Source organism: Spermophilus citellus, assembly GCF_964194105.1.
Source record: "Spermophilus citellus genome assembly, chromosome: 16".
Classification (NCBI taxonomy): Eukaryota; Metazoa; Chordata; class Mammalia; order Rodentia; family Sciuridae; genus Spermophilus; species Spermophilus citellus.
The window spans coordinates 77,881,711-77,902,925 of NC_138196.1; the positions used below are offsets into that span (position 1 = coordinate 77,881,711).

The 21,215-nt window shown below is 50.4% G+C and overlaps 1 protein-coding gene across 1 annotated transcript in view; it reads left to right on the forward strand.

The window, feature by feature from the left end:
- Positions 1-20,189, forward strand: part of DPYSL2 (dihydropyrimidinase like 2) — a 62,482-nt gene extending 42,293 nt beyond the window's left edge. Inside the window, exons 8-14 of the mRNA XM_081269041.1 lie at positions 2,252-2,372; positions 9,953-10,109; positions 10,604-10,745; positions 12,374-12,544; positions 15,221-15,400; positions 16,180-16,345; positions 17,752-20,189. Of these exons, the coding sequence (XP_081125167.1) occupies positions 2,252-2,372; positions 9,953-10,109; positions 10,604-10,745; positions 12,374-12,544; positions 15,221-15,400; positions 16,180-16,345; positions 17,752-17,843 (1,029 nt within the window). The 3' untranslated portion in view covers positions 17,844-20,189. The remainder of the gene's footprint in view (positions 1-2,251; positions 2,373-9,952; positions 10,110-10,603; positions 10,746-12,373; positions 12,545-15,220; positions 15,401-16,179; positions 16,346-17,751) is intronic.
- The last annotated feature ends 1,026 nt before the right edge of the window (positions 20,190-21,215 follow it).

The window sequence follows — 21,215 nt, forward strand, 5'->3', positions numbered from 1 at the left end:
CTTAGCATTTCTTCTCCAACTGCAAATGCCATGATTTTATTCTCTTTTATTGCTGAGTAATATTCCATTGTTGAGCAGGTGTTCTGATTTGGGCTGTGCAGGATTCTGCAGGGCAGAGAGATGAGAGAGACATGGTCCTTTCTGAAGGGACTCACGAGCTGGGGACAAAGAGGCAGATAGGAAGCAAGTACATAGGACGGAATGTGATGAGCTAGGAGCAAGGAGCAACCCAAAGACCCTAGTACTAGGAAGAGCATGGGGACTCAGATGCAGGTGAAGAATGCTTCATGGAGAGGGGAACTCCCGGCTGGGCCTCACAGAATGTCATGCACTGTGTCTGCCAGGAGCCCAGGGGGCCAGTGCGGTTGAGCAGGTGGTATACTGACAGTGTGTGTCTCTGGATAGGTCGTTTCCTTTGCAGAAGGTGGGAATAGATGACTTCCCAAGTCCCCGAGAGCCCTATAACAAGGCAGAGATTTTACTTTTAAACTATCCTACTATTTCAGCATTGTGTGGAGCAGTGTATGATTATGTACCAGAAGCCCACACATAAGGAGGGTAAAACTCGTGGTAGAGGTGGAGTTTAACTGACTTCTCTTCCAAGGAAGAGCACATAGCACATAGCAGGTATGCAGATCCAGACAGAGCCCTGGACCTGGATTCTTCTGTCCAAGGCTGGTCCTGGTGGGAGTCAGTCCCCCAGGGGTAGAGCCCCTGGTTAAAGGCTCCTTGTCCCCCTAATTAGACCCATTGCACTCGCTAGTTTGCTTGGGACAGTTCAGGGCTGGCCCTTCTGCAGAATGTTACTTTGCAAATGTGATCGCTGCGGGGTAGGTCAGAAAGCCTCATTAGGGAATCCTTGATAGTGCCTCTTCCCCGTCAGAAGTGTCTGTGTGGGACATTGAATTGGGTAGCTTCTGGCATCCCTGGGAAGTGCTGAGGACTGAGGCAGAGCCCTCTTCATACTTTACTCTGGGGACTTGTGAAGCACTGGAGAGGGAGGGTGGGTCCCTTCTCCAGCTATGCCAGGAATTAAAAACATTTGGGTGTTTAATGAGCATGTTCAAGAGCCATTTGCCCTGCCTGTGGACCTTCAGATAGCCCTCTTCACATAGGTGGTGCTCAGACGGCCACATGTGAATGGAGCTGTCTTATTTCTCGCCATTAGTTTACCAGTTACAGTCAGCGGGGAACCTGAGCCCCAGGCCAACTTGGGGATACTGGGTTAGCGACTCCAGGTGGAAAGTACCAACTCTGAGGAATGCCCAGCTTTAAGTACTGTTAATAAAGTGAAGTCATTTATTTGTGCAGCAAACATTATTGAGCATCTGCTGCAAACCAGGCACTACACTAGGAGAGTTGGGGGCAGGGCAAGGAGGAGCAGGCCACCCCTTCCTTCCCCTTGATGAGTGCACACCACAGGTTGCTGGAAGGAGCCCGTGACCTCTCGAGGCTGCATTGACACAGCTTTACCTGCCATTTTAAACACACATAGCTGATTGCCCTGAAGATAAACTGCATCTGGGGAGTCTTCCCTGATGGGTATTCACGGGGGATCTTTAAAATACTGTCCACTGAGGCAGCCGATGTGCAGAGCCAGGTTTACCAGTTATAGCCAGTGGGGAATCTGAGCCCCTGGCCAACTTGGGGATACTGGGTTAGTTTATGAGCTCAGTCCTCCCCTCTGGGGCTCAAGGGTGTACCAGGCAGCGGCTGGCCGGCCGTGTTGGTGTGTGCACACAGAGGCCCTTGGTGCTCACAGCTGCTGCTGCCTGTCCCTGTCCTGAGCCCTGTGAGGGTGCATTGTTTTGGGGGTGATGCTGGTTTCGTTCATGAGCTTTTGACAGAAGCCCAGTCCAGAGTCACAGTACTCAATGTCTTGGCTCAAGACTGGCTGCTGAACCACCAATGTACTGAATAGAGATCAGCCAGTTCCCTGGACGTGGTGGTTCTCAAACATTAGCATGTTGTATCCCCCATGGCTGGGCCCTGCTCCTGGAGTTCTGGTCCCCGGGTTTTGGAATCTGGTCCCTGGGCCAGGAATCTGGGTTTCTTATGGACCTGGTTGATGCTGATGTTGTCAGCTTGTGGAATAAGGCCCTATCCCTGCAACCATTCCTGTTTTGATTGACACTGGGTACCCCCTGGGGCAGAACCTTGGGGACACAGCAGTCAGTCTCTTGGTGGGTAGAGGATAAAGATGGGGGCTCTGGGGTGGGCTGAATTCTTATACCTCGCTCTTCTGCTGCAGGTCGAGGCGGAAGCCGTGAATCGTTCCATCACCATTGGCAACCAGACCAACTGCCCTCTGTACATCACCAAGGTGATGAGCAAGAGCGCAGCTGAAGTCATTGCCCAGGCTCGGAAGAAGGGTGAGTGCTGTGGGCTGGGCCACCTGGCTGTGGACAGGTTGGCGGGACGGAGGGCTCATCACCCAGGAGGGCTCCTTTTCCGACCCTCATGCCAACTGGGACACTTTTATCACGTTCCAGCATTAACCTAATTACAGCCCAGCGAGGCAGGGAGCTCCAGTTTCTTGCCTTTGTTCCTCCGCTGCGGGCCTTGTTCTTATCTATTTAAAGCCGCAGCAGGTGGGCGCTCCCCCCTCCCCCTGTAGAAAAGTGGGATTTAATTTGATGCGGTCTAAATAAACTAGGCACATACATGGGTGACGTCATTTTTCATTTGCTACAGAGCCTTTCTGGGGAACGTTACTTTGCAAAGGTGTCTCCCCTTCGAGGCTGGTGATCTTGGCGGGGTAGGTCAGAAAGCCTCATGCTAGGCAGGGGTGCCTTTCTGCCCCAGATAAGATCCTGGGCTTGAGTACACCCCTGCCCCTTTAATAAACTATGGATGCATCCTGGGCAAGGCTGGCTCTCTGTTCATACTAGGGAGTCATTGAGAAGGCTCTGGAAACTAATTCATTGAGTGCAGCTTCCAGCGCTTCCCTCAGGGGACGCTTCCTTGTGTGGAGCATCTTATGCATAATGAATGCAGCAGAAGCCTGTTGTCCCCAGCTTGGGAGCTAGCTCCTCACACAGGGAGCCTGAGAGCCCAGAGTTGGCTTTGATGGTGGATCTTTGATCTGAAATGAACATGAGAAAAGGACCCCCTTCTTTCTTTTTTCTCTCTCTCCCTACCGCTTGCCTCTCTACCTGCCCATTTCTAATTTTCTCTTGACTGGGTCTTGTCTTTCTCAGCCTCTCTTTCTCTTAGTCTCTGTCTGTACCTGTGTCTCTCTCTGTTTCTGTCAGTAGGGAGCACGTGGACCTCTACAGCTCTGTTTCCACTTCCCCGAGGAATGTGATCCACACAGATCAGGGAGGGCTGCGGGATTTATTTCACCGGTGGGTGACTTCATACAAGCCCCAGAACAAATTGCTCAATGACCACTAAGTCAGCTGGTCCTAGGAGATGGCTTCCAGATGGACCTAGCACTGCCTGCTCAGACCCAGCAATTCCCAGCCCCTGTTCTTGGGAGCTCTCTGGGGCTGTCAAGTGGTTGCTTTGCTGGTATGTTCTTGGGAACCTGCCCTCTCCTGGTAGGTTCAAGGAATAGCTTTTTTGCAGTCAGCATTCCCCTAAAGTGATATGATCTCCTCAGACCTAATATAATCCACCCAAGGAGACCTTGCGGATGATGTTTTCATCGCCCAGACACACATTTGCGCGACGGCCAGGTGGGGCTCAGCCACAACACTGATCACCTGTCGCAGTACCATGTAGCGTGGGGGCTATTCACACAGTGTCCAAAAAGGAGAATCTAGAGGGCAGTTGACTTTTGTATCTTTTATCAATTATTCTGTGCCTGGATGATGATAATTCACCAGCCAGGCAAACAGTTTAAAATAATCTTGATTTGTGGCCCTGTTATCTAGTGTGTACCTGAATTCAGACACTCACCTGCCCAGACTGGAGCATGGACCGTGTGGACCCTCACCAGACTGCAGTCAGGGCTGGTGGTCTTGGGGGACCAGCCCCCTGAGCAGTGCTGAAGCCCTTTCTTTCTGTACCTGAGTTTTCTCATCTAAATGAGGGTCTGGAGTGTTACTGAAGCATCCAGGGGGCCGGTGCCCTCTGTTGTTCCACTAACTTTCAGCTCTGTGTGTGTCTGCGGGGTGAGCACCAAAGGGAACGATTTCAGTCTTTTCTAGTTCCAGAACCTCCCAGGATTAGTCCAGCTGTACCCACACCATGGTTGCCAACGTGGCTTTTGCATTTGGACTTGTCACCCTTTTAGTCCTTGAAAGCCTTCGTGTCAGACCTGAGCTGCTGGAAGGAATTTCAGTGCTCTTGGGTGCTAACGAGCAGGACAGGAACCCTGGCCAACCACACCGGCCATTAAAGTTCTTTCCACCTTGTTGGGACTCCCTGACAACTTCAGGAGGCAGCTCAGGCAGCAACTTTTATATTTTGTTTTCCTTTGCAGCTGAGTCAACAAGGTCAGGGCTATTAAAGTGTGGAACTGGGGCTCGATTGCCAGGTGTCTAACTTCAGCCCACAGATCTCCACGTTAATGTTTGACTGACTTACCTGCACACTTCGAGATTATGTTAGACTAGGAAATGCTGTGGTCTCCCTGTGCTGGGGCTTCCCTCCTCAAGAACCTGGTAGAAACTGGAGCCTGACACCTGGCAGAAGCTTGGGGAATGTGGAAGCAAGGATTCCCATGCAACCTCCTCCCACCTGCAAGGGGAGGGTAGTAATCATCACTCATCTCATGGAGCAATGATGCCGTTTAAATGTGATAATGTAGGTAAAGGTGTATACAATAACTTCTACCAGTTATCCTCAGGATGAAAGAATGAAGGGCTGGTTTATCCTCAGACTTGTTAGGCAAGCAGAGGAAAGACACTGCCAACTTAGGGAAAAGGTTTTCTGCTAAGGATTGCTTTTCTGCCTCGGAGGGTTCTTCTGGCCCCCAGGTCTGAGGTCTGAGGTCTGAGGCTTCAGCCATTCCACTCCTTCATCTGTGAAATGGAGAGAAATTTTTTTTTTTTCCTTCAGCAAACTTTTCCTATGTGATACTTTAGGCCTAGGTATCAGGGACAAGACACCATCCCAAGCCTCAGCCAGCTCCTTCACCAGTAGGAAAGGGACTCTTGACCATAAAGTAACCGTGGGACGTGGTCAGTGCTACCGAGGAGGTATCAGCCAAGCAGGGCTGGGGACCTACACAGAGCCTCAGGGGGCCAGAACTCAGAATTTCTCTACAAATGTGGACAGTTGGTAACTCATAACAAGCAGTGACAGTGCTTCTCTTGTGAGCCCCTGTACCACGGTGTCTCCCGTGTCCCCTGTGATCCTTTACGACGTCTGTGTGTCTAGATGTTTAGGAAAGTGAGGATCTGAGATAAAAGGGAGACGCTGAGATGAACATCAGTGAGGACTGTTTTCTCCCATGCTGGCCTGACCCGACCTGACTGAGCCCGTCTTTCCTGGACACCGGCTGCCTCCATCCTTCTGTGCCAGGCCATAGCAGGACAGATGGCATCAACCCATTTTGCAGATTAGGAAATGAAAGCACAGCGAGGACCAGGGTGTCTGGGACAGTTTTTGTGCTTGAAAGGATCTCAGACACTGGTCAGTTTAATGCTTTATTTCCTGGAAGAGGTACCAGAAGGCAGAAATTGAATCTTACCTCAGATCATGGGGCCTGGGGGAAGCAGTTCCAGACTCCCGGGCATCTTTCTGTCCAAGGGGATCACTGTGGGTCTTTCTCTCCTAGAATGGTCTCCTTCCAACTGCCTTTGTCACTATGTGAAAACTGGTGTGTGAATGGCAGATTTCACAGGTGAATGGCGGCCCGTGGGCGGTGCCCAGTGACATCATTTGTGGACTTGCTATTTTTTCTTCCTCCTCAAACCACCCCCAGAACCCAGAGGCAGACACACTCAGCTGTGGCTGCTGAGGGCTTTTAAGCCCTGGGAACCTTGATTCAGGACAAGAGTTCTTATGCCCTGCAGGCCAATAGGTGTGCTCGGGCATCGTGAGGACCACCTCAGCTTGGGATGAACCCTAGGGCTCAGCTAGTGCACCACACAGCAACCTAGAATTAGAACTGAGAGTGGCAGGTGGGTTGTGAAATAAAATTTACCAAAGTCTGTATTAGTCAGGATTATCCAGAGAAACAGAACCAAAGGGGGTGGGGGATGGAAACAGACCTATTTTAAGGAACTGGCTCATGCAAGTGTGGGGCTGGCAAGTCTGAAGCCTACAGGGTGGGCTAGCAGGCTGGAGACCCCAGGGAGGAGGTTTTCACCTGAGTCCACAGGCTGTCCAGAGACGAGCCCTTCTGGGTCAACACTCTCTCCTTTGAACAACATGTGCCCTTTTGGCGAGAATTCAGTTTACATTCTAATTCAGCTGGATCCTGCTTTTGATTTTCAGCCACCTCACTTCTGCATCTGTGAGACTTAGGAGTCTCTTTCAGGCCATTTATGTGGTGCTTGATGTGGGAATTCGAACCCCTGAATCCATTGTTTTCTTTCCCCACTTGGTTCCAGCACCATTAAGAGCAACAGTCAATCTCATGACATTTTGTCAGTTTGACAAAAATGTTCTACAGTGTCGCTCAGAATCTTGCCTCTTAGAATTGTTGATAGGGAGCATCAGGAGTCGGATTTTGTGTATCTATCGCCCCATTGTGCCATCGACGGCAAGGGCTGTCTTTACTGGAAATAGAAACCTTAAGGCTTTTCAATTGAATCGGATTAGAAAACCAGTTCCAACAACCTCAGAAGCAATCCTGAAAACTCAGTCTTGAGATTTTTGTTTCCCTAGAACCACTCTTAGTACCAAAATCTGATAGCACGGTCCCAAGGCTGATGGGTGTGGCATGGGTTCTCTGAAAGAGCAAGTCTGGTGTGTGTGTATGTGTGTGTGTGGTGTGTGCCTGTCTCTCTGTCTTTCTGTCCCAGGCTCTTTTCTGTCTCTCTTGTGCTTCATTCTGAGTTATACATACATGTGATCTTCCATTGTTCCTACTTTGGATTTGTCCTCCTGCTTCTCATTCATGGGAAATGACGAACTGTAGGAGCCAGGAGCTGTCAAACATTTTTAAACCCCAACCTTGCATTTATTCTTCACGAATGCACCCTGGCCCCAGGCTGGTTGTGAATAAACATCACCCGTGTGTCCCCTGTGAGTCCCTGCATTTCCCAGGGTTACGAGTGAGCTTGCCAGAGGCTGGCTTGGGGTCACATCCTTCAGTTTAGACTTTCCCTGGAGAAGAAAATCATGAAGCTCCGAGGGCCGCCAAGAAAGCGTCAGCAGTGTGTTTAGAGAAGTGCAGAAAGGCCGATTAAGCCATTCCGTGGTTTATTATTATGAGTGGCAATTATTTCTGGCATGCAGGCTCACTGGTGTCTGTGGCCTGACTGAGCTCCGGAAGCTCATTCAGCGCTCCTCATGCACGCTGTTTATAGAATGGGGAGAGGAGCCCTGCGGGAGGCACCAGGCCACTGGGGAGAGCCTCATTCTGTAGGTCCACACTGTCCTGGAGGTCGAGGCCTTGGACTGGTAGTTAATCCCTGCCCTGCCTTTGGAACTGAAGAACAGAAATAAAGTCCAAAGACAGCAAGAACCTCTGAATCCCTCAGTGAATTAGAACAGAACAAAGCAGAAATGACCCTCAAGAGGCTCCCCTTTTCTCTTAGTGCCCCCTTTCTTGTCCATGCTGCTGCCATCTTGGTTTGGCTCAGGTTTAGGAGTCCTTGCTTATCCTGGTCTAAGCAGGGAGGCTCTGGTCAGCAGTGGCCTTGGGAGCCCCAACCCATCAAGTTAAGAGGTTTCCAGAGGCTGAAGGCTGAGTTTGTTCTCTTGTGAGGTGGGTGTCCTGGGTGCTGAAGGAAGAGACCTTTGAGCAGCTCCCTACCCCAACCTGAGTGGTATTTCACAGGGAGAGATAAAGTCAGCACTCCTAGCACCATCCCCTCCTGGTGCTCAGTTTCTAAGGGCAGGACTGAGCAGCAAATTCAAGTGAGAGGATGAGTCATGACAAGTTACGTGGAACCCTGGGAAATGTGGGCATTGGTTCAGGGACCTCCAGGCCCTCAGACCATGGGTTTCTACTGGTTGGTTGGTTGGTTTTTATTACTCCGAGCACCCTTTCTCTCATGAACTTTCTCACAGCCGTGGGGATAGGACCAGAAGACCTTTAGGACTGTGAATCCTTGGTGTCCTAGGACTTACACAGATCTCACCTTTGTGCTCAGACAGGCAGGCAGCAGTAGGTGGGACGTCCAGACCTGGCTGGGCCAGGAGAGTGAGACTTAACCAGATCAAGTTAGACTTAACAAGATCTTTTAGATGCACCACCCCAAAGCTGGGAGCTGAGGTCCTGTGAGAGGCTGCCCCTGGGTCCTGGTCAGCTGTTGGCATCTGGTAAAGGACCTTGGCTGTAACAAGTCCTTGTCACATAGGCTGTTTTTCTGCTTTGGGGTGAGCTGAGTGGGCTCTCTGCACCAGCTTCTGGGGGAGTCTTTGAGTGGATCAGGAAGGCAGGGTCCCTTCCAGTCGTCCTGAGTCTTCCTGGGGGCTTTCTTCTGGGCAGGGCCCCCCCCCCCAGTCCCTCCTCCTGCTTGGGACTGTGACTGATTGCCCCGCGGGGCTTCCACCACTCCCCGGCTGAACAGCAACTTCTTTGTGGAATTCCTGAGGCAGGAGGGGGCAGCTCCTCCGAGCCAGCTCTGAGTGGCGGGCAAAGAGGGTGTTGTGGAATATTATCTGGTGATAAGGCTTTGGAAGCTGTGGAGAGGAAGGGAAGCGCATTCCTGACTGGGCCGGGTTTGGCCCCGAGGGCCCTGTGTTTGGGGAGAAGGGAATCTAGGCTGGCCGATGTGGGTGGGGGCGAACCCTGCGGTAGGAGAGGTGGATGTGGCTGGCTGAGCATTAATGCATGATTGGGCTGTTTGATCCATCTAACGTGTAGTTTTTGAGTGCCTACTCTGTGCAGATGAATAAATTGCCTTCAATGTGTCTCCATTGAGAGGAGTCAAAAAAATTCAAAACTGGGCATTCAGTGGAGCGGAGGATGGGATTCTGGGGCAGACGGTGTGAGGCCGAGTTGTTCTTGGCATGATGGCAAAGAGGAGATCTTTGGATAGTGAGGGCAGTAGATGTTTCAGTGAGGAGTGGTTTTTATTTTATTTTTACTTTTATTTTTTAATTTTAAAATTTTTGTGCTTAGGGCACTAACAGTTTGCCTTCCCGTGTATATAAATGACTCCCAACACCCTGGCTGGCTCTGCATTGACAGAGTTTGGGACAGGATTTGGGCAGCAGGAGCTGGCGTTCTTTCTTGGACATTGTATCAAATTCGCCAAGGCTTTGGAAGCTCTGAGACCGCACTAGTGTGGCTGTGGCCACCCCACCAAAGTCGGCCATGGGTGTGGCAGCTGACATGGGCAGCTCCCCTCACGTGGCCACCCGGGTCCAGGCTTCCTCTCGGGAGGTCTGGAGGTGGTGTGTTTGCTGTCCAGGGCTTCGGCTCGTCCTGTCCTGGGTGATTTCCTCTCGCTGGCCTTGCAACGGAACTAGACAGGGCAGGGCACCGGCACGTGTGAGTGGAGAGGACGCTTGCTGGGCCCCAAGGGCACGTTCAAGTGCATCCAAGAAGAGCCTAGGTGGCACTTGGGGCGGGGTGCTTGAAGCCAAGTAAACTGGAGATTGTTCCCGGAGCTTGGGAGCAGGTGTGGGAGGCAGAAGCCTGGGGGCTGTTTGGGACCACCAAGGGACAATGCACAGGCTTCACAGGGGGGTTCACAGGAAATTCCCGGAGCACATGCCCTATAGGGACGTGGCCTCCCTGGCATGCATTGCCTCACCTGTGACAAGGCTGCCGTCTCCTTCGCAGGGCTGGTGAGAGCAGTGGGGGCTGCCAGTGTCCCCCAGTGAAGGGGGCCCCACTCCTCCTCCTGTCTGACTGAGCCACGTGTGTTCTGACCCTCAGGAACTGTGGTGTACGGCGAGCCCATCACCGCCAGCTTGGGGACTGACGGTTCTCACTACTGGAGCAAGAACTGGGCCAAGGCCGCTGCCTTTGTCACCTCCCCACCCCTGAGCCCAGATCCAACCACTCCAGACTTTCTCAACTCCCTGCTGTCCTGGTGAGTCCTGGCCCCCTGCTCACGCTCCACATTCTCTGACTCCTTAGGCCAAGCTGACCTGCAGGTGACCATGCGGTGGCCCAGAGCAGGCTTGGAAATAGACCCTTATGCACCAAACTGGGGTTGATAGATGCGAACAAGGAATTGTCATTGTGTCACTGTCCCTGGAGGGTGTTCCTGATAAAAAGCTGGGCCATCGTGACAGTCAGCCATGAGGCATGAGTTGGTGTCTGAAGACCCCTCTTTGGCTGCAGGACTTGACTTCCCTGACCACAAGTTGTCTCACCTGTGCATCGAGGATGCCTTCTCCTTGGAGGCCTGAGGAGAGTGCTGGTGGGCTGCCAGCGAGTGTCCCCTGGTGAAGGTGGCCTCCATACTCTTTAGTGTTGTGGACTGAGCCCTGGGTGTTCTGATTCTCTGGTGCCACGAGTTCCCCCAGATTCCTCATAGGACAGATTGGGCACGGTGTTATCCGATTATATGTTTCCTTCCAGTGGAGACCTCCAGGTCACCGGCAGTGCCCACTGCACTTTCAACACTGCCCAGAAAGCCGTAGGAAAGGACAACTTCACCCTGATTCCCGAGGGTACCAACGGCACGGAGGAGCGGATGTCCGTCATCTGGGACAAGGCTGTGGTAAGGACCAAGGACCTCACTCATGGTGCACCTTGGTGCTCCCCTGCCTCCTCATCTGCAGGCATGGACTTGAGATGCTGGTCGAGAACATTCTAGAAGCTGGTACTTGTGTGGCAGTCTCCTACACAAGTAGGAGTAGTCTCCATGACTACTCCTGAAAGGTCATTTCACCTTAAATATTACATGTCTCTTATCATCATCTCTGGGAGAGTGGAGCCTGAAAACATGTAGTCTTTAAATGTGACTTCTGTGCCCGTCAGGAGAGAACTTCCTCAGCCACCTGGTGACTCCATCAGCTAGCTCTTGTCCCATTGGAAATGGGCTCTCTGAAGGCTGTCTGGATTTAGCATTTCTATCCCACCTCAGTCTTCTGGAATGCCCAGTTTGAACAGGCACTGAGCTTTGGGGAATCTTTGGTCTGTTTCATTTTAATGTTTTAAAATGTAACAGCAACAGGTTTTCTGTTTCTTGATGAATTTTTAGATTATGTAAATAAAAATCACCTTGTTTCAGACCCAACAACAGGGAGCATGCTAGCAAGTGCCTTTCCATTTTTAAGGAGTGCTTAAGTGCACGGGTACGTATGTTATGTGAGAGTGTGTCAATAACATTAGCATCATGCATAGTATTTTGAGATCTGTTTTTTGGGCAGTTTTAATATACCATGAAAAAGTTTCCACATCCTTAAATGCACTTGGTTTTTGATAGCAGACTTTTCCATCTGGTGCTAAATGGTGATTCACTGGCAATGCTTTGAACATTTCTGTTGTTTCTGATATTTTTTTACCGGGATGGGCGTCCATGTAGACATATCCTTGGACACATCCTTAATAATGTTTGTAGGCATCACCAGGGAAAAGGGTGTGTGCATTTTTAAGGCTGTTGATACATATTATTGTTAGCATTCTTTCTAGGAAGATTGAACCCCTTTATATGCAACCAGTAATGTGCGACATCCCCCAGTGTTTTCTCCATGTCCAAATGGGTACTATGAGCCAAAAGCCCAAAGTAGTACTGATTTGATAGGTGAATGTTAAGTCTCATTGTTTGACCTTTAATTTCTTCAGCTACTGATTAGAGTGAATATTCTTTTGTGTGCTTTTTGGCCATTTGTACCTTTTTTACTCTCTCTTGCTGCATGCTAATTTCTACTGAATTTAGAACAGATTTGGGAAGGAAAGGACTTGAGCTAATGTGATTGGCACCGACTGTATACTGTGGAGCCAGAGGCAGAGCTGAGACCTGCAGGTAGACTAGATGCGAAGTGACATCTATGCCTCTCTCCCTCTTTTTTTTTTTTTTTTTTTTTTGGTTCCGAGGATTGAACTCAGGGGCACTTGGCTACTGAGCCATATCCCCAGCCCTATTTTGTATTTTATTTAGAGAGAGGGTCTCACTGAGTTGCTTAGTGCCTTACTATTTGCTGAGAGGCGGGCTTTGAACTCGCAATCCTTCTACCTCAGCTTCCGGAGCCATTGGGATTGCAGGCGTGTATACCCAGCTGTACCTCTCATTTGTTGAGAGGCACATGCAACCTCTGTGTTCCAGTGGCATGTCCCTTCTCTATGCTGGATAGCATCCCACCTTGCAGCTCTCTGACCTGCTGTCGTGTGTGCTCTGCCCCTCAGGTTACTGGGAAGATGGACGAGAACCAGTTTGTGGCTGTAACCAGCACCAATGCAGCCAAAGTCTTTAACCTTTACCCCCGGAAAGGCCGCATCGCTGTGGGATCTGACGCCGATCTGGTCATCTGGGACCCTGACAGCATCAAAACCATCTCTGCGAAGACACATAACAGTGTAAGCCTGTTAGCTCGCACACCTCATCCACATGGGTTACAGGCACACAAGGGGCAGAGGAAGGGAGAGGCCCAGGGGCTGTAAAAAGTACTTGCTGGGCTGGGAATGAATTTTCCCCAGGATGTGTGATAACTTGAAATTTGTTGAGGGAGCAAACAAAAAGAAAAAAGCCATTTCCCTTTCTTCAGTGAAGTCATTAAGAATGTTACTCTCACCCACATTTTAGAGTACTGCTTTACCTTCAGCATCCCCAAGGTGACATTGGGTCCTAAGAAGCTTCTAGAAGTTGGGCATCATTCCATCATCATGGTTTGGGGCAGCACCTCTTTTGCTGGTGCTTGGTGCAAGGGACCTGAATAGAGAAGTCATTGTACAGTCCTGAGAGTCACCAGGCACTTTAATTTTCACATGTCATTGTTTTCTGTGGGGGTGGTGTTACCCAGGAACCTGACAGAAAATGACAGCTGGTTTTACTGTCCTAAGTGAATTGATCGACCTTGACTTCGCCCCAAAGAGAAGAAATACGTGCAGCCATTGGATGGTGGTTAGGACCTGCAGGTGTGGGGAGCTCTCGCCTCTCAGTTAGGCTCTTGAGCTTGGGAATGTGCTGTCTTTAAAGGTCTCAGTCTCCGCAGCAGCTGAGGTCTGTGTGTCCTGTGATGCTGTGGGGCAGTGGGCATGAACACAATTCCTCTGTAAAAATCATCTATGTGTAAAATCGAAAGAACATGGACCAGGTGAGCTGTGGAAAAGAAGGGTGCCTCTGGCCGAAGTGTTTTCTCAGGACCTCACTTGAATCTTGAAGTGCTTCCTTAACGAAACAAGAGGAGGTTCTGGGTGCAGTTCTAGGTGGAGAGCTGTTGGCTCCAGTGAACCGGTTCTAGTTGATCTAGCCAGCACGGACCCCACCCGAGTGCCCCACGTCACAGGGATGGGATTCTGGCATCTCTCTAGGACAGGCTAGGGCCCTTTGCTGGATCCAAACCCCTCACCTGGACAGAGGTTCTGGGGCTGCGGCTAGGCGGGCTCCAGTCCATGTGTGGGGCTGCCTTTCCTTCCCTCTGTCCCCGTTGGCTGGCCCACTTCCAGCCTCGATCCCGTCTGGGTGCTGAGTGATCCCCTCTGGGGAACCTACGTATCCTTGGGCACCTAGCTTGGCACTCCTGCCTGCTCTGTCATGTGACACCCAGTAAAGGGCGTTTTCTCACCCCACGAGGGAAGACAAATAGATGGAGGCATTGAGAGTGGAAGTGACTGGTCTATGTCACACAGTGATTTTGCAGTTGAGCCAGAATTGGAACTGAACATCGTCCAGGGCCCTTCACTGCCAGGCTGAGCACGCAGCCCGCTGTCAGGGTTGATGGAGACAGTGCTTCCCTCCCGCGCACAGTCCCTCCCCCAGAGACAATGAAAAGAGCAGACAGGGTCCTGGCTTGAGGTCAGATGACCTGGGGACTCGCCTCTGGTGTGCTCGTCTGGACCGCGGAGGATGAGCCTCAGGAAGACAGAGGCTGGGCTCCGTCTGTTCCCACTCAGACCTGTTAGAGGGTCAGCACTGCCCTGCCTTTCCTGCAGGTGACCCTGTGGGGAAACAGCGACTTTCAGATCGCCTCTCTTCTGCCCTCACCTGCCTCACAGCCCCGGCACTCAGCATGCCGTGTGTCATTAGCCACAGCAGGAGGTTTACCCTGTGTCACTCGTGTCTCCTACCACGGAGCAATGAGCGTGGGTTTTGGGGAGCTGTGTGGATATCGCGTATCGGAGCCCCTGCCTACAGGTGCCTGAAGGGCTGAGTACCCAGTGCTGTGACCCACCCTAGGATGCTTCGGTTTTATGGTACTTTGAGCCGTGGGGCTGGTCCCTCCATCCATCGTTTGAAAGTGAGATGTCCCCAGAGCCCTTCCAGGGGCTCATTCCTAGGTGACAAGGCTTAGTACAAGTGTCACATGAGGCCTTGGTTGCCAAAGGGCTCACACCCTTGTAGGCAAAGCCCAGTAAAAAGCCAAATGTCCCTCAGTGCCAAGCCCCAGATAGCTGCTTCCATTTCATTTGCGCTTGGCCTCTGTCCTTTGAAGTGGGTCTTAGCCACTTACAGATGAGGAAGGTGTTAGGGACTTGTCCAGGTTCACACAGCTGGCAAATGGCAGACCTGGGATGGGGACCCAGGAAGATGGCACTATGTCCAGTCTCTGTCTGGAAGGGTTCAAGCAGAGGTATTAGACAAGGGGTTGTGGGATAACGTGGATGGCTTGACCCAGGGTGACACACACCTTCTAAAGGGCGTTTCACAGATGACAGGGTTCTCTGACGAACTACACAATGTGTTGTCATTGTCACTGAAGACTTGGAAAGGTGACAGATGAAGAAACCAAAGCTCTGAGACAGGGTTAAAGTGACCTAGCCCAGAGTCACACAGCTCCTGGGTGTTACTGTGGCTGAGATGCCATGGGTGGTAAGAGAGTCCCTTAGTTGATGATGGAGGAGAGCCAACAGGAGAAGTCTCATAGGAGACGCCTGTCAAAAATGCTGGGCCACGCAGCCCAGCCTGGGCCTAGAGGGTCAGTGAGAGGTGGGGCTGCCCTGCCGGAGAAGGTGGCAAGAGACCTTTCGTGCCCCGACTCTGGCAGGGGCAAGGGGTGGGGCCTGCTCTGAACTTCCTGTGCTCCCCTCTTGCAGTCTCTGGAGTACAACATCTTCGAGGGCATGGAGTGCCGGGGCTCCCCTCTGGTGGTCATCAGCCAGGGGAAGATCGTCCTGGAGGACGGCACTCTCCACGTCACCGAGGGCTCAGGGCGCTATGTTCCCCGGAAGCCCTTCCCCGACTTTGTTTACAAGCGCATCAAGGCAAGGAGCAGGGTAAGTGCTTTTGTTCTTAGGAATTTCTTTTTTTTTTTTTTTAAGTCTTGGATTAAGTTCAGTTCCACCGACATTTATGAAGCACTGACGTCAGAATACTGGGACGAGCACAGAGGGACGTGGGGATAAGGAGACCCGATCTTCTTATTCCTGGTGCTGGAGGTCCGGGTGGAGAAGTCAGGTCTGCTCAGAGCCAGCCAGGGCAGCGTGTGCCGCCCTGTGGTCCTGCAGCGTGTGCTGTGGCGAGGAGCTGCCGTGAGCCCAGAGGAGGGAAGGTGTCCTGGAAGGGGGCATTTCAAGTTGGATTTTGAAGGTGAAGTAGGAGATCAAGTCAGAGAAGGGAGCTGCAGGAACTGGAGAGGGAGGCTGTCATGAGCCTGGAAGCCGACCGTGTCTGGGGCACAGTTGGTGCTTGGGGTCTGGGAGGCAGGGAAGGATGGAGCCCTATGAGAATTACAGGAAGAGAGAGATTGGAAAGAGCTTGGGGCAGATCCTGGACAGGACACTGTAAGTTTAGGGGACTCTTCCAGGGTCTAAGGTTGAGGTGCCTTGGGAAGAAATCTAAAAAATGTTAGTTATTGTGGAATAACCAGTTACCTGTAGCCCACCTCGTGGGAGCTGGGCCTGGAGCTGCAGCGTCCTCCGCCACATGAGTCCCTGTTGTTCCCGTCTGTAAGGAAAGTCTTCCATCTCCTCACGCCTAGGCTCCAGGCCATGTTCCTTCCCAGAAGGGGAGGTGTCCTCTGTGGCCTGAGCAGAGGGGCTCTTGTGTTTTGCAGCTGGCAGAGTTAAGAGGAGTCCCTCGCGGCCTGTATGATGGACCTGTGTGTGAGGTGTCCGTGACGCCCAAGACGGTCACTCCAGCCTCCTCAGCCAAGACGTCTCCTGCCAAACAGCAGGCCCCGCCTGTCCGGAACCTGCACCAGTCTGGATTCAGCTTGTCTGGTAGGTTCCCAGCTTGCCCAGGGGCCCCTCTGCAGGCCAGCTCCGCGAGGTTGCAGTTGCATTTGGAGGTGGGACACACTCCTGTCAACAGAGATGCATCTTTTTATAGTCAGTGACCAGTTGATTTCAGAATCTCCACATTCGTTTATGCCACATGTGGCACTACCAGGCCCCTTCTAGGTCCAAGATCTAATAGATTGCAAGGACATTTTTTTAGTTGTATCCATCCTCAGGAAGGACACTGATATTTCAGGGGGAGTAGTCCCGGAGTCTGGAGCAAACTCGATAGCCCAGCTCCACGTGTGCCTCAATCTCCTCTTCTGTGGAACAGGGACTATGGTAGCAGCTCCCTTATGGAATTGTGAGGATCAGTTGAGTTGATGTTCAACCAAAATGCTTAGATCAGAGCCATTGGAGAGCTGTTCGCTATTTGCTGGGATAAAATATGTGATATTCCCTTGGTGAGAGGAAAGGTCTAGATTTTAAGGTTTCCTTCCTTGAAACTTCCTTCCCCTCTTTCATTGGGCCGTGACCAGAGCTTCCCACCCTCCAGAGTCCTGCGATATGTTAAAGAAATAACTCATTAGATGTTTTTCTTGTCAGGTCTCTCTTTTTTTTTTTTTTTCTAGAAAATTGCCATATAGGCCATATAGAGATTACCCATTTTCAGAAAGTTTAAAGAATGAACCTTATTTTTGTCATGCAGTCATATAGAAGTGCAGGTCCCTCATCCCAAGTACTTGGAATGAGAAGTGTTTCAAATTTCAGGGTTTTTTTTTTTTAATATTGAGGATACTTGCATATACATAATGAAATATCTTGGGGATTGGCCCCGAGTTTAAACATGAAGTTCACTCATGTTTTGTGTCTACCATCCACGATCAGAAGGAAATTCTATCTGCTATTTTAGAGTGCATGTGTTCTGACTGCAGCCCCCACAGGAGGCCAGCTGGGGAACTGTCCACTAGTGAGGTCAAAAAGTTTCAGATTTGGGAGTGTTTCGGATTTGGGATTTTGGATCCCAGATGCTCCTGTGTTCCTGCTCCTCATTGCGTGTGTAGGACTAGGAAACACGATACCAGAGGGGGAGATTGCTGTATCCTCAGAAAAGCTGCCCCCGCTAGGAACCAGGACAGGCTGCAGGGTGAAATGTCGGGGTCTTATTTGTGGTTTTACTTCCCCACTAATGGATCCAGCCTGGCCCCCACGAGGACTGCTTGTCCTGGATGTAATTCTTGGGCTAACTTTGGTCCATCTCCTTTTTGGGGTTTGAGCTCATGTTTAAAAAAAAAAAAAATGGAGAAGGCTGTGCCCGGCACTCCTTCTAGACTGCTTTTTGGGTTTAAAGCAGGAGACTGTTTTACTGCTGTGTCCCCTCACCCAGTCTTCTCTCCCCTTCCCTCCAGGCGCTCAGATTGATGACAACATCCCCCGCCGTACCACCCAGCGCATCGTGGCGCCCCCTGGTGGCCGTGCCAACATCACCAGCCTGGGCTAGAGCTCTGGTCTGCAGGCCACTTGGGAATGGGGGATGGGACACCTGAGGACATTCTGAGACTTCCTTCCTTCTCCTCCTTCTTCTTCTTCCTCTTTTTTTTTTTTTTTTAAAGAGCCTGTGATAGTTGCTGTGGGCAGCCAGTTCATGGGGCTCCCTCTTGGGCCCTGCACTCCGTCTCTCACTTGGAGTTACGAATTTGTCACCTACATCCCTGTACATGAGTACCACACCCAAGCCTAGCCACCCATCCCCACACGGAGCTGCACCCAACACTCAGACATGCTACAAAGCAAACCCCAGCGAGGGCGCCCTCCACCGCGCCCCCCTGTGCCCGTCAGCATCTTTCCTTGTCATGGGGGGAGATACAGTGAATTGCCCAGAGCTGCCTTTTTTTCTTTTCTTTTTAAATTTTTTAAAAAGTTTTTTTTTTTTTTTTGTGGGGCTGGGGAGGGGTAGGGGGTGGGCTAGAGTTTTGTTCTTTTTTTTTTTAATACTAAATTGGAAAGTCTGATTCAATATTAACACACAGGGTTTGAACTGGACATCCTAATGATGCAATTATATAACCATCATGCTGACTCAGGGTGGTTGGCAGACTCGCTTTGTCCCTCCTGAGAGGCTCCAAAGTGTCCACATCGCCATTCTGTAATCTTCTGGGTCAACTGTTGAGAAAGGGCAAGTTTTCTTTTTTGGCCTAGATTTTGCAGCAGATTAGATCTTTTGAGGATTCTCTTTGCCATTTTTCTGCTCTCTCTCTCTCTCTCTCTCTCTCTAGTGTTGTCAGTCATGAGTACCTTCAGATATCTGGCTCTTTCTCCATGTTTCCTCTGGCCCTTGTCTCTGAGATGGTATTTTTCCCCCTGTCCCCGTTGTCTTTTCCGATTGCCAGGGTAACAGTTTTACTGAGGCCAGAACCTGTCCAGCAGGACTTGAGCTTTGCCCTTGTGACCATAGTACATGTTATCCTGGTCCTGGAAGAGTGGTGCTACCCGCCCACCGTCACGAGGAGGTGTGTCTGACTTTGAGACTCTTACCAGGTGCAGGGATGGGCTGGGTTCTCACCCATGCTGTCCAGGACGGGTCCAGTATGGAGCCACACAGAGCCGAGCATTGGAGAAAAATGCAGAGCTAACTGGCCCAATCCATAAATCCAACCCAGTAACCCGGTGAACCAGCCAACCACAAGCCATCTACCACCTTAGAGGGGCCTTGCCCATGGGAGTCTGGCCCTGAAGGTCAGATCTTTTTTCTCCTGGAAAGTTTCTAGACTATATTGGGCCTTTTCACTTAGGGGGAAAAGACCAATTTTTTTTTTTTCCCATTCAATTATTTCAAAAGATGTAATGCAACATAGGGAGAACTTGTCAACCCAGAAAATCCCTTGGAACTTTGACTTAAAGACCTGTTCACTTTGCAAGAGGAAAGAAAAATGTTGTATGTATTGTATGTCACGTCAGGGCTGTTGTGGGAGAAAACCTTTCAAGTCCAGCATGTGGCCCACTTAGACCACGGTGGCCTCGTGTCTCACACTCTTCCCTTCCCTTGGCTCAGAGACCCCCCCTGCACTAGCTGGCTGCTTTCTGTCCCTGCTGACTTGTGTCGCATTTCTTTCCAAACCTGTTTCCAGGTCCTTGTAAGCAATGTCAGGTCTGCAGGCTTCTATGAAACCAAATCTGCTTTTGTCAAGTGCAACATCAAAACGTAGGTCGTCACATCTTGACGCTTGTCTATCCACACGTTTTGCCTTCGGGGTTATGGTCGGGGTTTTGGTTTGTTGTTGTTGTTGTTTATTTGTTATTTTAAAGGTGAATTGCACTTTTGAAAAATTAATTGGTTGACTTAATATATTTGTTTCTTTTTTTTCTTTCTTTCTTACCTTCACTTAGAGGAAATTTGAACAAGTTGGAAAACATTTTTGTTTCAATTCTAAGAAACACAAGCAGCTCGTCAGTATTCACTTGTCTTCCTGTTTTTCCTGTACCAGGTCATGGTAACTTTGGTTGTTTTGATTGTTTTCTTAAAAAAAAAAGAAAAGAAAAGAAAAGAAAAACAGTTTAAAATCTGAAGATTTCCGCAGGCTGTGTAAGCATGTTTACCTGTTGGCTTGCTGTGTGTGTCTGTTAAACGAATGTCATATGTAAATGCTAAAATAAATCGACAGTGTCTCAGAACTGAATAACTGCAGTGACTTGATGCTCTAAAACAGTGTAGGACTTAATAATAGATGGTTTTTAATCCTTGCGATTGTGATTGTGACCCCTGAGTGGAGGACCTTTCAATGCTAAAGCTGATCATGTGTGTAACCAGAAGAGACTTTTGTTTTTGTTTGTTTTTGTTTTTGTTTTTTTTTTGTAACCACTGTCTTAATGGCAAAATAATTATGGTAAAAGACAAGTCTCGTGTTTATTATTCCTTAAGAACTCTGTGTTATATTACCATGGAACACCTAATAAAGCAAAATGTGGTTGTTTCAGGGGTGTGTCTGTGTTGGGGTGCTCAGGAGGTGGCTGCTTGGTCTCCAAAAATGCTTCTCCCCTGGATATTCACGGAAGCTCTGGCTTGGCTTGGTTTTGGTGACTATACCAGTTAAGGAGCTCTCGGACCACATCACGGTTGCCGTGTCCAGGCCATAGGATGAGGTCTAATCCCAAGCAAAACTATATCCTGTGGGGTGCATGGAAGCCGAATGTCAGAATTTTTTTTTTTATAAGTAGCATCTTTTAGAAATATTTTTTTAGTTGTCGATGGACAAGTGCAGCATCAAAACGTAGGTCATCTCATCTTGACACTCGGTCCACATCACGGTGGCCATGTCCAGGCGACCTTTATTCTATTCATTTATTTTTATGTGGTGCTGAGGATCGAACCCAGTGCCTCACACATGCCAGACGAATGTGCTACCACTGAGCCACGACCCCAGCCCACAAACGTCAGAAATTTATAGAACACGTCCCAGAGAGGCCAGAGGCCCCCAGGAACCTGCTGTGGACATACGATTGATACTGGGAGTCAGTGGAGCACCTGAGGTTCAGGTGGGGTCCCTCTGTCTCAGGGCTTCCTTCTTCTATACTGTGGAAAACCCTCGTGCTGCCTGGGTGCATTAAAGGTGGGTGACTGAATCACGCTGACTTGAACCCACCCTTCGGCAGAGGAGCTGTTAGGGAACCAGAAAGAAAACCCCAGTGCTTCCTTCTACCCTCAGCCAAGGACCAAGGGTGCGGCTCAGGGCCAGGTCTTGTTCCTGCAGTCGCCTGTTAACCGCTCCTGAGAACTGCGTGAGGTGCTGCCCTCGGGTTCCGGGGCCATCATAGGGTCGAAGTCGTTTTCTCTGTTTTCCCCATTCCTCCTCTTTTCCTTCCCTCCCTTTTTGAT